This window comes from Ursus arctos, unplaced genomic scaffold (assembly GCF_023065955.2).
Source record: "Ursus arctos isolate Adak ecotype North America unplaced genomic scaffold, UrsArc2.0 scaffold_3, whole genome shotgun sequence".
NCBI classification, from domain to species: domain Eukaryota; kingdom Metazoa; phylum Chordata; class Mammalia; order Carnivora; family Ursidae; genus Ursus; species Ursus arctos.
In genome coordinates, this window is record NW_026622985.1 from 59980751 (window position 1) to 59995536 (window position 14786).

Below are 14786 nucleotides of genomic sequence, written 5' to 3' on the forward strand. Positions count from 1 at the left end.
TTCCTCTTTGTATGACATTATAGCTCAGTTCACCTTTAGAACGTGGAGGAGAAACCGAGAAAGTTGAAAGATGATTTAGAAAGATTTATTGAAATATTGAATGTTACCCAGTTATACATTTCTTTCATGTCCATGTCATTTGGAGCAGTATTCCAGTGTTTTTTGGGCATACAGTAAAATTAGTCTTTGATAGAGAATACTAAAAGCATGCAGTATCGAGTCAGTATTGGGAAGATTTTTAAAAAATCCATTGCCTTTTGATAGGATTAGATTCTTTTCTACTTGTCAGCAGAGGGAGCCTTTGCCTCACTTTTGGATTCTAGAAGCGTGCCAGTGGCAATTATAAAGAGCCAACTTGTGTATGGAAAATGTTTGTTTCCTCACCTAGGACTGAATAGGTTTTGGAACAAGTTTTTCCTTTGTTCTTATAAAGGAAAAACTTTCTGTTCTTGTTTTCTGAGTTCTTTACAATAGTGGCTCTTAAGTGCTGCTGTGGGAAGTTCTTTAAAGGTGGTTAATGTTGGGGGGCGCCTGGGTGGCACAGATGGTTAAGTGCCTGCCTTTGGCTCAGGTCATGATCTCCAAGACCTGCTTTGAGCCCCACATTGAGCCCAGCAGCGGGCTCCCTGCTCAACGGGGAGTCTGCTTCTTCCTCTTCCTCTTGCCTCTACCCTTGCTCCTGCTGTCTCTCTTTCTCTCCAAGAAATAAAGTTAAAAAAATAAAAATAAAAGTGGGTAATGCTGGGATAAAATAGTGCTATCCCATGTTAAAGTTTGGAGTAGTTTTAAGGCAACAAAAAAAATTAGCTAACGTTCTGAGTTTTTTATAAAGCTAAAAAAATTGCTCAAAGGGCTGTACTTAGTGCTAATATTTTCTACTTCCTACTTATTTGTATTATATTGTCTTTATAGAAGATGTTGGTGATATTAGTCTGTATGTTTTTTTAAAAAATCTTTGAGCAGTTCAAGGTTGACAAACTATGATGATCAGTGAAATTCAAAAACCTGGAATCACTGCTTTAGCAAGTACTTTCGCAAATAAAGATTGGAATTTCTGAATTGAACCATTTCCAACTTCTTGGTCACCTTTTGTCCTAACTTTACCCTGATGTGTTTTCTACACTTTTGTACCTATGAAGTGAGACTTAATGACTAAACCGTCCTATCCAAGGTATAGGTTAAGTGTGGGTACTAGGGGAAGTTAGTTTGGTAGTTTTTTTAAGCATGCACATTTTGAGATTAAGATTGGCATGCATTCCTACCATGTTCTAGCTACTAACCTATTTTGCATACGTTCCCTTCTTTAATCATCACAGCAACCCAGTGGTGTGTGGAGGTTGTGATAAGGTTTATTTTGCATTTGAAGAAACAGACTGAATTATTAAACAAAGCAGCAGAAGTCAAATCTCTGTGTCAGAGCCGGGATTCAAAACCTTATCATCTTGTCTTTCTGATTCAAAATCACTGCTCTTTCCTCTTCACATTAGTACTTTAATCTGTATTTGATTCTTTCTCTACTTTGTTCTTTTATAATATACCATCCTACTCTGGGAAAGGTTAACAACCAGAGAGTATCTTATTCAGTACATTTTTTTGAGTACTTTTCCTTGGGTAATAATCCCTTGTTTTTTATTGCCCAGAAAGACCGCATGCAAAATTCTAATAATTACTAAAGCTTTAAGGTTTAATCTGTGTATGTTTTTGAAGTTAGAGTTTTATGAAATACTGATGGATCTGAAGATTATTCTATTCCTTTTGCAGCCTCTTTGGGCTTCCACAATTTATTCTCTATGGTTGAGTGATTTTCACATTCATTTATATATTTTCATTTGGGGTCCTCTCCCACCCCACCTTTATTTCCTGTGCCTTTCCATTAGAGTTTATCTTCTTAAGAGCTGAGTTATCTTTAGCCTTTCCCCTTTATTCTCAATATTTCTTAGTGTATCTAATGTTGGGCGTACAATGAGTACTTTGTTTTTGACAGTACTGAGCTCTAAAATAATTTAGGATTCTAATTGCTTAGTGTCACATATTAATACTAATTATTTCAAGGCCTTTACCATGCCATTTTTACTTTAATGCTATTCATTCATTCATTCATTCATTCTTTCATTCAACAAATATTTATTGAGCTGTTGAGCCCTATTATATAGTAGGGACTATTCAGGGAGGTGTGGTGAGTAAAGCATAATATCTTAAGGTGTTTTCATGTGAATATGGCAGTATTGTTAAATATCTTGGCCCACTTGAAGATCATTGGCCCACTTGAAATCACTGGTACCTAGTACTACAGTCTGATATGGTTTTTTACTTTCATGATGGTTTAGTTTACTTGAATAGATATTTTGGGCCCCAGGATATAAGGGATGGCACTCAATGCTGTGAGCTCGATAATGAAAACAAAATAGGCTCATCCTCAAGGGTTTTATGCGTTGTCTATGGAAGTTGGAGAAGGGAGAGAGATATGCCAAATTTAGCCATAACACCAGGAAAAAATATTGTCAGTACTACTAGGGAGTGATGCGGAATGTACTAAGAAAGACTAGAGGGATAGTGTGGTATTTATGCCCAGAGAGGATTGGAGAAGGCTTGGAAGTGATGGGATTTTATCCTGGGGATTGAGGATGTGTAGAAGGATTTTGTGAGGTTAAGGTGGGGGAATAGCACCTGAGATGAATTGAACTAGACTGGCAAACACATAAAGGCATTTAGGTCAGGCTTATGTTACCTGAAGTGTTTGGTGGTTGGGACTGGATAAGAGAGAGTAGTCAAAGTTCATCTAGCAGACACATTAAAGAGTTCTTTGGATTTCCTGCTTATTAATTTATACTTATTTCTGGAGACACTGGAGTACCTTTGAAGCTTTTGAGTGGGTTGATAACATGATTGCATCTGTATATTAAGATGATTGCTTTGGTATATTTATTTTTATGAATTTTATTAAAGATATGGTATTTTAACGGCTCCTTTTAGAAGAATCCAAGGAAATTTATTAGACCAAACAATGGTTAAATGGCATATCGAACTTTGTGACAAGAATTGACAGTTCAGGAAATTTAAAGTCATCGTTGTCATTATCCCTAACTCATTTTGATTTACTTTTTAAAAATTATATGAGTTTAGATGAAGTTGAACCTCAGCTGAGAATTTCTTGGCTTTAGTTATTTTTTTCATAACCTAATTTAATTGGTTATAGTGAGTCTAGTGTAGACTAAAGACTATTTTTCCTTCTTTTGATATACTCATGATTTTAGGGTTAAGAGTATATATATATACATATATATAAGATATATATATATAAATATATAAAAATATTTAGCTTTTGGAGTTACTGCTTTATGGGATGGTTAATATTGCAAATGAAGAATGTATAAAATGAAGAGGTATTTAAAATGTTTTCTGTTTGTTAATATTTTTTTTGGTTCTCTGGTTTCCTATCATGACTTGTTATTACCTTGAGAACTTTACCTTGCTTTGAATTCAAAACTAGTTACTTAAAAAAATTACACCCACAACATTATACTCTTTTAAGAATTTTTCTTTTGGATGAGAGAAAAGAAAGGAATGCTAAGAAATAATGGACTCTTCAGTACGACATCATCTATCTTGTCTTTCTTACATCATTCAAGGTAATCCTGCAGAAAGCATTAATAATAGAGGTGGGGTAAGATTATAGATATTGTGTGTGTTGGGGGAAGGATGTGGAGGCAGGGACAGTGCATTCCCAGAGAGAGCTTTCTGGCACATTCACAGTACATTTCTTTAGAGATTTCAATAGTTACCATGTTAGGAAAATTGCTGTTTTGAGGAAAGTAAACTTAAAATAGGCAGAATATCAACTTGAATAGCCAGCAGTTTCCACAGACCTAAGTTTTGAAAGATTTTCCATAGTTCTTAAAGTCTTAAAAACCCTTTGCTTTGATAAAAAGGATAAATTTCTGATTGTGTGTCCTTCTTACATTAAATTTACCCTTTTTTGCTCTGAAAGACTTTTTACCCTCAACTTAAAAGGTTTTTTTTTTTCACATAATTTGATCTGTGAGAAAGAGGGACAATTCAATAATATCACTTAACTTACTTACTGTTTACTGAATGCTTACCAGGATCAGGCAGTGTGTATTTTTATTGTATTTTATCCTTATAGCAGTATCATGTAATCTTTTCATACCACTGCTTTACAGGTGAGGAAACTGGCAGAGCTTTCAGGGCTAAAATAAGGACACAGCAAATCTGGTCTCAAGTTCTGGCTTTGCCATCAGTTCTGATGAGCATGCCTGCCGTATTCATCAGCAGTGTCTCTCTCCACCTAACACCCTCCCCCAGAGTTCACTGCTCTCACTCCTCTCCAGACATAATTCTCTTATAATCCATGTGTCTGTGCACAGTGTGCTCTCTGCTTTTGTTTCTCTGATTGTCTGGCAAACTCTTCCTCAGCCTGTGAGACCCAAGTATTATCTCTGTTTTGAAGATTTGCTTGGTTCTTCCAGACACTGTTAATCAAGGTGCATTGCCTTTTTGATTATTCTAATATGCCCGTTCTTACATTATTAGAATATTTAACTGGTTAACTCCCATATTCACTGAGCTTTCTTAGGGTAGCAACTGTCTCTCTCGTTGCAAATTGTAGGTGTACAGTGAATGTTGTGGAATTCATTGAGTGAATGTGAGTTCTGGAGAATGTTATCAAACCTTTCGTGATCATTACATCGGACAAAGTAATTCACCCAATATCTTATGGATGCAAGTGATAATATAATGTTTAGGGCTTTCTTTTAAATGCTAACATTGCATTCATATTGACTCTATCAATATAATGCTAATTTAATGAATGGTTGTAATTTCTTTATAATGTGTTATTAAACTTGTTCACAGTTTAAGGGGAAAATTGTGATAAATAGCTTGGCGGAACACACACTAGTGGTCTTTGTAAGGCTATTAAAGTGCCTATTAAAATGAGACACATTAAAATGTCAAAAGGCAAGTTCGTAGGAAGAGTTAATATGTAGACCCAATTTTTATTTTCTTGAGTCTTAAAGTAATTAGTCTCATGAAGTTATTTATTGGGGGCAACTCTTGAATAATAGTTGAGAATTTGTGTAATTTTTCCCTGGTACACACTTAAAAGCATTAGCTATTTAGCTCCACACATGTGTTCTATTTGTTGATTTCCTCTGTTTGCTTAGGACTTTAAAATTTTATTTAGTTATATATAACTAAAGTTTTAAACTTAGAATCTACTTGAATATTGCATTATTATCAGATACTGATTGCTTTTAGAATGCTCAAATAAATATGAGGGAGAGAATAATAAAAAAGAAGCTAGCTATTCTTTCGTTCAATTAATTGCCAATTACTAATTATTAAGCATGACCAAATAGTATCATGTATCTCAAAACTATGATAGTTCTGTTTATATGACGATATGATTGAAAAAGTACAAAAATGCTATTTAATGGTGAATTTAAAATCCTGAAAGCTCTAGAAATCCATCTACCATTTGTTTTTAAGTCCGTATCTGTTGAAATTCTACTCTGAACATTTTTGTGTCTTTGCTCATAGCGAACATGTTGTATCATTTTTGAGTTAGGTTTGCAATAAAGATTAATGAGTTAGTGTTTCAGTTTTTCTGTAACAACAACAACAAAATTTTTTTTCTGTGCATGTGTGTAAAACTAGGGAGCGGAAGTTTCACAGACTTTTGGACTCTTCTGTTCTTATGTATCAGTCTCTTGATGTTTCCTGTCTGCTTTTTTGACTACCTATACAGCTGTTTTTCATGTGTTTTTCAGGCTTGGAGAAAGACCAAGTATTTTTGACAGCTGCATGCTGAACTGCAATATATGCTTGGCCACAGGTCACGTTTGCATTTCTTCACTTGTATTTTTACTCAATGTGTAAAAGAAATATGAGCATAGAGAGATTCAGAAAACATGTAGCATGCTGAGTAATGGTAGTCTTCTTTCATGTATGCCATTCCACTTACTCTGCGCGTAGATTTCACAGGAAGAAAAAGACAGCAGAGAAATGGAGGAAATGGTATTCAGGACTGCCCTCCATGGGGCCCTTGTTGCTGTAATTGTGCATGATGGAAAACGCACTGGGTCATGCATGGTAGGAAGAACTTCTGGGCATGGGGGTACACACATGTACACATGCACCCAAATTGTAATGAATAGACTATAATTTAGTAGAGAAGACTGTTAATCTAGCAGTCCGTTCAACATGTTTATCCATCATGTTAAAGATCTGACTACATGATATTTTAACACCAGGAAATGAGACACAGTATTTAATAAATGTTCATTTCGTGAGGCTGCCATAATAGAACTTTCCTGCCTCCACTACCTCCCCATCCCCACAAACATAAAATTTCTTCTTTGCCATTGAAAATGAAAAAATAATGACTTTAAAAATCCTTTCAAAATGTTTTTGGTGAGTCCTTTCTCAATTTGTTCTTAGATCTTCCAAATAATATTTCAAAGCACAATGGTTAGATTTCTCTTATCATGGTTAAAGATCAGTGGGATACACATCCAGATTTTAAATTCTGATGAAATCTCCAACATTCCTAATTATTTCAACTTTAAAAGATATTTTTTTCTCTGTACAGTTAAGGCATAATTTTTGAGGAAGCATCATTAAGATATTGTCATCTTTTGGGGCACCTGGGTGGCTCAGTAGGTTGGCCATCTGCCTTCGACTCCGGTCATAGTCACGGGGTCCTGAGGTCCTGGGATTGAGCCCCGCATCGGGCTCTCTGCTCAGCGGGGAGCCTGCTTCTCCCTCTCCGCTTCCCCGTGCTCTCCCTTGCTATCTCTCTCTCTCAAATAAATAAATAAAATCTTAAAAACAAAAAAAGATAATGTCATCTCTTCAGTCCGCTTGCTTTTACGTTTCATGCCCTATTGGTAAAACTTGATACATTGCACTGGATCAAGTATAACTGCCTCTACATCTTCTTCTAGTATGTTCCTTTTCCCTCCAGAAACTTTCTCTACTCTTACCTTTGATTCATTATACCTATCCTTCTCAGTCTAGGATACATCCTAACTCTATCATGAAATCTTTCCCAGGATGTTCATTGTAACGAAGCTCTCTATCATGAAATCTTTTTCAGAGTGTTCATTATAATGAAGCTCTTTGATTTTACGTAGTACTTAGTCTGTTTCACATCATTTAGGTGTTATATGTTAACTTTACGTTAATTTTTAAAATGGATCCAGGGTGGTGTAATGGAGTGAGATAGATTTCTATTTGAATACTAGCTCTGTCATTTTCTAACTCTTTGACATTAGGTAAATTATTATTAATATTTTAAAAAGATTTCATTTATTTATTTACTTATTTTAGAGAGAGAGAGAAAAAAAGAGAGTGCGTGAGCAGCAGGAGGGGCAGAGGGGAAGGGAGAAGGAGAGGGAGAGAATCCTAAGCAGACTCTGCTCTGATTATGAAGCCGGATGTGGGGCTTGATCTCATGACCCTGAGATCGTGACCTGAGCCAAAACCAAGAGTTGGACGCTTAACCGACTCAGCCACCAAGGTGCCCCTAGGCAAATTATTCAAACTCTGTGGGTTTCAGTTTTCTCATAATCTCAGTTATTAAAGATTATAGCTAATATGCTGGGTAAATGTTTAGCACAAAGGCAGGAATATAACAGGTGCTCAGTAAATGTCAATAGTTTTTATTCCTGTTGTTCTGTATTTCTTACAGCTTCTAATATAATACTGAGCATGTGGTAAGGACTCTGAGTATGGTTCAGGGCTAGGTCATTTAAATAGCTCCTGAAATCCTATCGCTTTTATGAAGGCTTCCTGTTGGCTCTGTTCTGTCAGAACTACAAAACTTTCATGGCTTCTCTAGACTGTTCTTTCTTTTCCCATTATCTGTAAGGGGAGCCTTTGGTATGTATTCTGAAGTGGCTTCCAAAACAGTGATTTGAAGGATTTATTTATTTATTTTTGAGTAATGTTTTGGATTGATCCCTACATTTTTCTAAACGTCAGCAGCCGCAATTGTAATAAATAAAGCATTTTTCACATACTTCAAATGCAGTATGTGAAACACATAGAATAAAATCTCAGCCAGTCTGAGCTTCAGATGAATAAATTATTTGCCTAGCTTACTTCAGTTCAACAGACATTTATTAGTGTATCTCCTGTTTGCCAGGCATTTTATAGTTGCTGGATTTACAAAGATGAGTGAGACATAGTTCCTGCCTTTGAGTTTAGTCTAGGGTGAACAAGAAACACAAAAACAAATCATTTCAATTGGTGATTAGTTGTAAGATGGAGGTGAGGATGGAGCTCTGTGGGATCACACGTGGAGGGTGATTGAGGGGGAAAGAGATAAGCGTAAGTTTGTGATGTCTTTCAGAGGACAAGTGGGTTGATCCACTTGGTTCCAGGGACAGAGTTCTAAGTCAAAGTGGCTTCGGTATTTCTGGGAATTTGTTGCCTGCAAAGTTCCCAGGTGGGTTTGGCTTCAAGTGATGCTTGATACCTTGGCTCAAACCATGTCTTCCATGTCCCTCTTTTAATTGTGCCTTTGTAAAAGCCAAATGGCTTCTGTGGTTCCAGACTTTATCCTCCTCACATATTATTCCCCACGGGGAAGAGTAAGATTTTCTCTAGTTCTAGCTAAACCTAGAGATTTAATTTTGCACATTGACTTAAATTATACCTGTCTCCGAACCAATCACTGTGATTAATGAGATACAAATTGGTTTGGATAAGTCAGGGCCTACCCTCAAGTTTAGAGTGAAGTCAGTCTCCTTCAAACCTCTCGGCCAAAGATAGGAGAAGAGGAGAATGGACGACCAAGGGGCTGCCAACAAATGTGCACTAGACCGGAGAAAATGAATGTAAGATTTTTGGGGGAAAGGTAATAATATAAGCAGAATCAAGAAAGCATACACCATCATAATGTTTGTGGGAAACAGCAAGTAGTTAAACATTAATACAATGTGTAATAGAGACTTAGAAAATACTTATAAAATAACAATGTGATGAAGTATTTGCTGCCTGCTGGATTTAGTTCCCTTACATTACTTCATTTAGCTAACTAAAGTAGGTATGCCATCTTGCAGATAGGGAAACTTGAGCCCAAGCTCATAGCCAGTAATTGGTGGAGCTGGACTCAAGCCCAGATTATCTGACTGTAGAGGCAGCCCATGTGGACATTACAGTACAAGTATGCTCCTCTATATTGCTAGAGTCTCAGGGAGTAAGACTTCATATAGTACCATGCTAAGGAGCCGAGTCTTCTCTAGGGCTCAAGTTTTCTTCAAGCTCTAGTTCTTTGTCATACCATGCTAAGGCAGTGGTTGTCAAACTTTAGCATGTGTCAGACAGCCTCTAGGGCTTGGTAAAACCTAGAATTGCTGGATCCTAGTACCAGAGTTTCTGATTTAGTAGGTCTACAGCAGAGTCCTAGAATTTGCACTTCTAAGAAGTTCCTAGATAATGCTGATGTTGGTGATCTGTGAGCCATGCTTTGAGGACCGCTTCTTTTAGGTCGTTGGGAGTCTGAAGATTTGTGGTTCAGTGATATTCAACATATTGAAATGAACTCAAATTTCATTGGTACTTCTGCGTAGAAATACACATGTTCTGACCTCACATTCTTTAATAATACAGACATCAAAAGTACATTTTGGTTACAGTAATATTCTCCCCCACAGGTCAGGGTCACTGCATAAATTTTTCATTAATTCAGTTTGTCTCTTTGATTCTTGCTTATTAAGATTACATTTATTGTTCTTCTCCCAGGTCCCACTCAATTCACTAATGCTCAGTTTCCCCCCCCAATTGTTAAGAAAGTGAATTTGTATACAAAAGGTATATGTTTAAACACTGTATTTCATTTGTCTACATTTTTATTGTGAAAAATTTTAAGTACCAGAAAAAATAACATGAATACCCATATTTCCAGTATTTAGAGTCAACAGTTGTAAATATATATGTGTGTGTGTGTGTATATATATATATATATATATATGTATTTATATACGCATACACACAGATTTAGCTTGATCCACTTGAAAGTAAGATACAGATTTTGTGCTACTTCACCCATAAATATTATAGCACACATCTCTCAATAAGAACATTCTCTTACATAATTGCAATACCATGAGCACACTTAAAAAAATTAATAATTCCTAATTTTTTCTAACGTGCAGTCATATTCCAGTTTCCCCAGTTGTTCCAATGTCTTCTATATCTTGTTGTTTTTTGGTACCAGGATCCAATTAAATGAAACTAAAATTTAAGATTTAGCAATGCTAATGGATCTTTAGGTTCAGATAAGTTCTGTGTTATTTAAGATACACGTATTTGATTGCATTAACAAAGACACACACTTAATGACAGTTTAAATGAGGAGGATGTTTATTTCTGTCATATTTAACCACCTGGAGATAAAGTGGTCCCGGGCTCTAGTGGGTGGGGGTGGGCCCTGTTGTCCTCCATATGTGGCTTCCATCTCTGAGGCCTATCAAGATAGCTGTGCCAGCTCCACCATCATGCCAGGAAGAGTGGAGGGGAGTGTATACTCAGTCATTTTACGGGCATATGTGGGTGTTGTACATATTACCTCTGTTCCTATCTCATTGACAAGAACACAATCATGTAATTGTATCTGTAATAGAGGCCAGGAAAAGCAGGCTTTTATGCTGAATGGCCATGTGTCTAGTGATACTTCAAGTATCAAAAGAAAGAGTGGCTATTAGGGGGAACAGTTAGCTTCTCTGCCACAAGTTCTTTTTTGCAAATGACTGAGCTATACCAAACTATATTAAATCCATTTAATAACTTCTTAAACCTTACAATACAGCATTTCTCTTTTTGAGATGTATAGGGCTAGTAATTGCTCTTACTTGATACTGAGCCCATATTGAACCCAGACTGTTATTCTTTTTTGAATGCTTTGATATGTAGTTTATAGATGTTCTGTTTCTAGGGCAGAAGACACCTAAAAATCAATCTGTATTTTAGGGCAATCTGATTAGTATTTTTCAATATTAGTATTTTTCACTCCCAGCAGCGCTTAACACTATCTATGATTTGTGTAAAACTGGTGCCTAATACGTCTGTGGATTTGATCTCTTCTGTTTGACTTATGTCTAAGTCATTTGAAAGTATGAGACTGACATACTATGAAGGAGAGAAGTAGCCTCTACTGAATAGTTTTTGTTATATTTCTGATTTTGGAAAAAATGATATCTTTACGGGGTCATGATTGTTCTGAGAGATTATCTGTCTTGAGCTAGAGATTTTAGCATATGGTAAATGAAAATAAGTGTACTTAAAATTATGGATATCTTCTGAATAATTTAAAACAGGAAATGTATGTATACTGATGTACAATAATCTGATAGCTTCATCAGTTTGTAATTTAAAATTTAAACTGCTTGTATTATCCCTCCAGGAAAAGATTAACTACGACATTTTTGTGATGGATAGTGATAAATGGAAACTATTACATTTATAAAGAAAAAGTCACCTAATTTCCTCTAATTTTTCTTTAGGTCGAGATTTAATTTGTATCCAGTCTATGGATGGGATGCTGATGGTGTTTGAGCAGGAAAGCTATGCTTTTGGGAGATTTCTCCCTGGTTCTCTTTTACCTGGCCCTCTTGCTTACAGTTCCCGTACAGATTCCTTCATCACTGTTTCTTCCTGCCGACAAGTGGAAAGTTACAAGTAAGTTTGGATGTTGAATCTTTGGAATCCTGACTCTTGGTATGTTGCTGATTAATTCTTTTTCACAAAAAGCTTGAATATTACAAATGAAAAAGAGACTCGTTTCTTTGATAAAATGTAATTGTCATGACTTAGAGGACATCATTTACATATTATAAAATATTTGCAGATATAGTGCAGTGATTGAGAGAAAGGAGTTGGAAAGAGGCAGACTGGGTTGGAATCCTGATTTTGCTACTTGCAGCTGTTTGATGGTCGATGTCCTTAGCCTGGTTGTAATAGGGATAATGATGGCTGTTTTTTTTTTTTTTTTTGGCTTTTGAAGTTTTTAATTCCAGTTGGTTAACATACAATGTTATATTAGTTTCAGGTGTACAATGTAGTGATTCAACAATTCATGCATCACCTGGTGCTCATCGCAAGTGCACTCCTTAATCTCCATCACCTAATTAACCCATCCCCCCACCTCCCTCGCCCCTGGTAACCTTCAGTTTGTTCTCTATAATTAAGAGTCTGTTTCTTGATTTGTCTCTTTTTGCCCTTTGCTCATTTGTTTTGTTTCTTCGATTCCACATATGAATAAAGTCATATAATATTTTGTCTTTCTCTGACTGATTTATTTCACTTAGCATTATACTTTCTAGCTCCATCCATGTTGTTGCAAATGGCAAGATTCCATTCTTTTTTTATGGCTGAATGATATTCCATTGCACATGTGAGTGTATCATATCTTTTTTATGCATCCAACAATAGATGGACACTTGGGCTGCTTCCGTATCTTGGCTATTGTAAATAATGCTGTAAACATAAGAGTGCATGTATACCTTTAAATTACTGTTTTTGTTTTCTTTGGGTAAATATCTAGTAGTGCAATTGTTGGATCATAGGGTATTTATGCTTTTGTTTTTGTTTTGAGAGAGAGAGAGAGAGCAAGTGGGGAGGGGCAGAGGGAGAGGAAAGAATCTCAAGAAGGCTCTATAGCAGCATGGAACCTGAGTTGGAGCTCGATCTCATGACCCTGAGATCATGACTTGAGCCGAAATCAAGGCTCAGATGCTTAACAGACTGAGCCACCTAGGTGTCCCAGGGTAGTTCTGTTTTTAACTTTTTTTTTTTTTTTTTTTTACTTTTTGAGGAACCTCCATACTGTTTTCCATAGTGGCTGCACCAGTTTGCATTCCTACCAACAGTGCAAGAGGGTTCCTTTTTCGATACCTCCTCGCCAACACCTGTTTCTTGTGTTGTTGATTTTAGCCATTCTGATAGTTATGAGGTGATATCTCATTGTAGTTTTGATTTGCATTTCCCTGATGGTAAGTGGTGATGAACATCTTTTCACATGTCTGTTGGCTGTATGTATGTCTTCTTTGGAGAAATGTCTGTTCATGTCTTCTCCCCATTATATAATTGGATTATTTGTTTTTGGGGTGTTGAGCTTTATAAGTTTTTTATATATTTTGGATACTCACCCTTTATTGGATATGTCATTTGCAAATATCTTCTTCCATTCCATAGGTTGCCTTTTCGTTTTGTTGATCATTTCCTTTGCTGTGCAGAAGCTTTTTATTTTGATGTAGTCCCAGTACTTTATTTTTGCTTTTGTTTTCTTTGCCTCAGGAGACATATCTAGAAAGAAGTTGCTACAGCTGATGTCAAAGAGGTTACTGCCTATGTTCTCTTTTAGGATTTTTATGGTTTCAGGTGTCACATTTAGGTCTTTAATGCATTTTGAATTTATTTTTGTGTATGATGTAAGAAAGTGGTCTAGTTTCTTTTGCGTGTTGCTGTCCAATTTTCCTAATACCATTTTTTGAAAAAGATTATTTATTTGAGAGAAAAAGAGAGAGAGAGGGAGAAAGTAAGAGTGAGCACAAGCAGGGGGAGGGGCAGAGGGACACCGAGCAGGGAGCCTGACTTGGGGCTCGATCCCAGGACCCTGGGATCATGACCTGAGCTGAAGGCAGATGCTTAACCAACTGAACCACCCAGGCGCCCCAGTTGAAGAGACTTTTTCCCATTGGATATTCTTTCCTGCTTTGTCAAAGATTAATTGACCATATAGTTGTGGGAATAATGGCTTTTTTGACAAGCTTGTTAAAAGGATTGAATGGATGTCAAATTGCCACCCCATAGAAAATGCTGATTAATTATTGTGGCTGTTCCTGAGTTATAAAGAATAAAGCACAGTATGAGTGAAAAAAAAGCCAGATGAAAAGATGAGTATATAAAATTATTTTATAAAAAAAATGTGACATAGGAAGAATGGTAGCAAAAAATACAAGTGTTAATATGCATGTTTTAAAAAGAACAATTCATAGTAGAAATAAATCATGAAAATGACCCTGTGAAAACAATTTATACTTTTTGCTAGAAATTCTTACTGATTTTGGGGAATTGTGTTTGAGAGAGATCTTTTTCTTCTATCAGCTAAATTTCAATAAAAATTAGGATTTTGAGTTTTTGGAGGTGTGTTTTTTGTTGGAGGGGGTAATGGGGAAAAGAATGTACAAATTCATTCTCGGAAAAGAAATAGACTTGGAGGATTACAGTATCTTCAGTAACTTTATTGTTGTTATCTAACTGATGGCAACACTTAAACTTTAAACATCTAAGCAACACTTCATTATAGCTTTTCAGTATTATTTTTGGTCATCTGATTTTTCCCAAGGCAGGAAGAAAATATAAATTCATCAGGCAACACCTGTAAATTTTTGTCTTCAAGTTTCAGTATTGTGCATATAGCAAGTTAATGTAGTATTCCCTTCACCTTCGTAAGTGGCAGTCTACCTTTTGTGAATTATTGTCAAATTATCTTAGATTCAAAACCCTGGACATAAGCAAATGTTTGTGACTAAGCAGAAGTTAACTGACGGAGGTACTGTGTCATTATATCATATTCCTTCTTTAACTCCTATGGCTCTTATCCAAAGGAGACGAATGAATTGTGGCATTGCTACTGGTAAGAAATAAAATATACTTATTTTGAGAGGTTGAGAAAAATATCTGTATAATTCATTCAAGCCTGTCAAAGATGAAGCAATATTGAGGAGATCTGCTTTTCAGCTTTCCACCTAGTTCCGTGC

General features: G+C 36.1%; 1 protein-coding gene across 5 annotated transcripts in view; it reads left to right on the plus strand.

Moving 5' to 3' along the window:
• The window catches only part of BBS9 (Bardet-Biedl syndrome 9), a 416531-nt gene that overhangs the window by 86444 nt on the left and 315301 nt on the right, over positions 1 to 14786 (plus strand). For all 5 annotated transcript variants that reach the window (XM_026509007.4, XM_026509016.4, XM_026509017.4 and 2 more), the window contains one exon: positions 11529 to 11703. In XM_026509007.4, coding sequence (XP_026364792.2) covers positions 11529 to 11703 — 175 coding nt within the window. The remainder of the gene's footprint in view (positions 1 to 11528; positions 11704 to 14786) is intronic.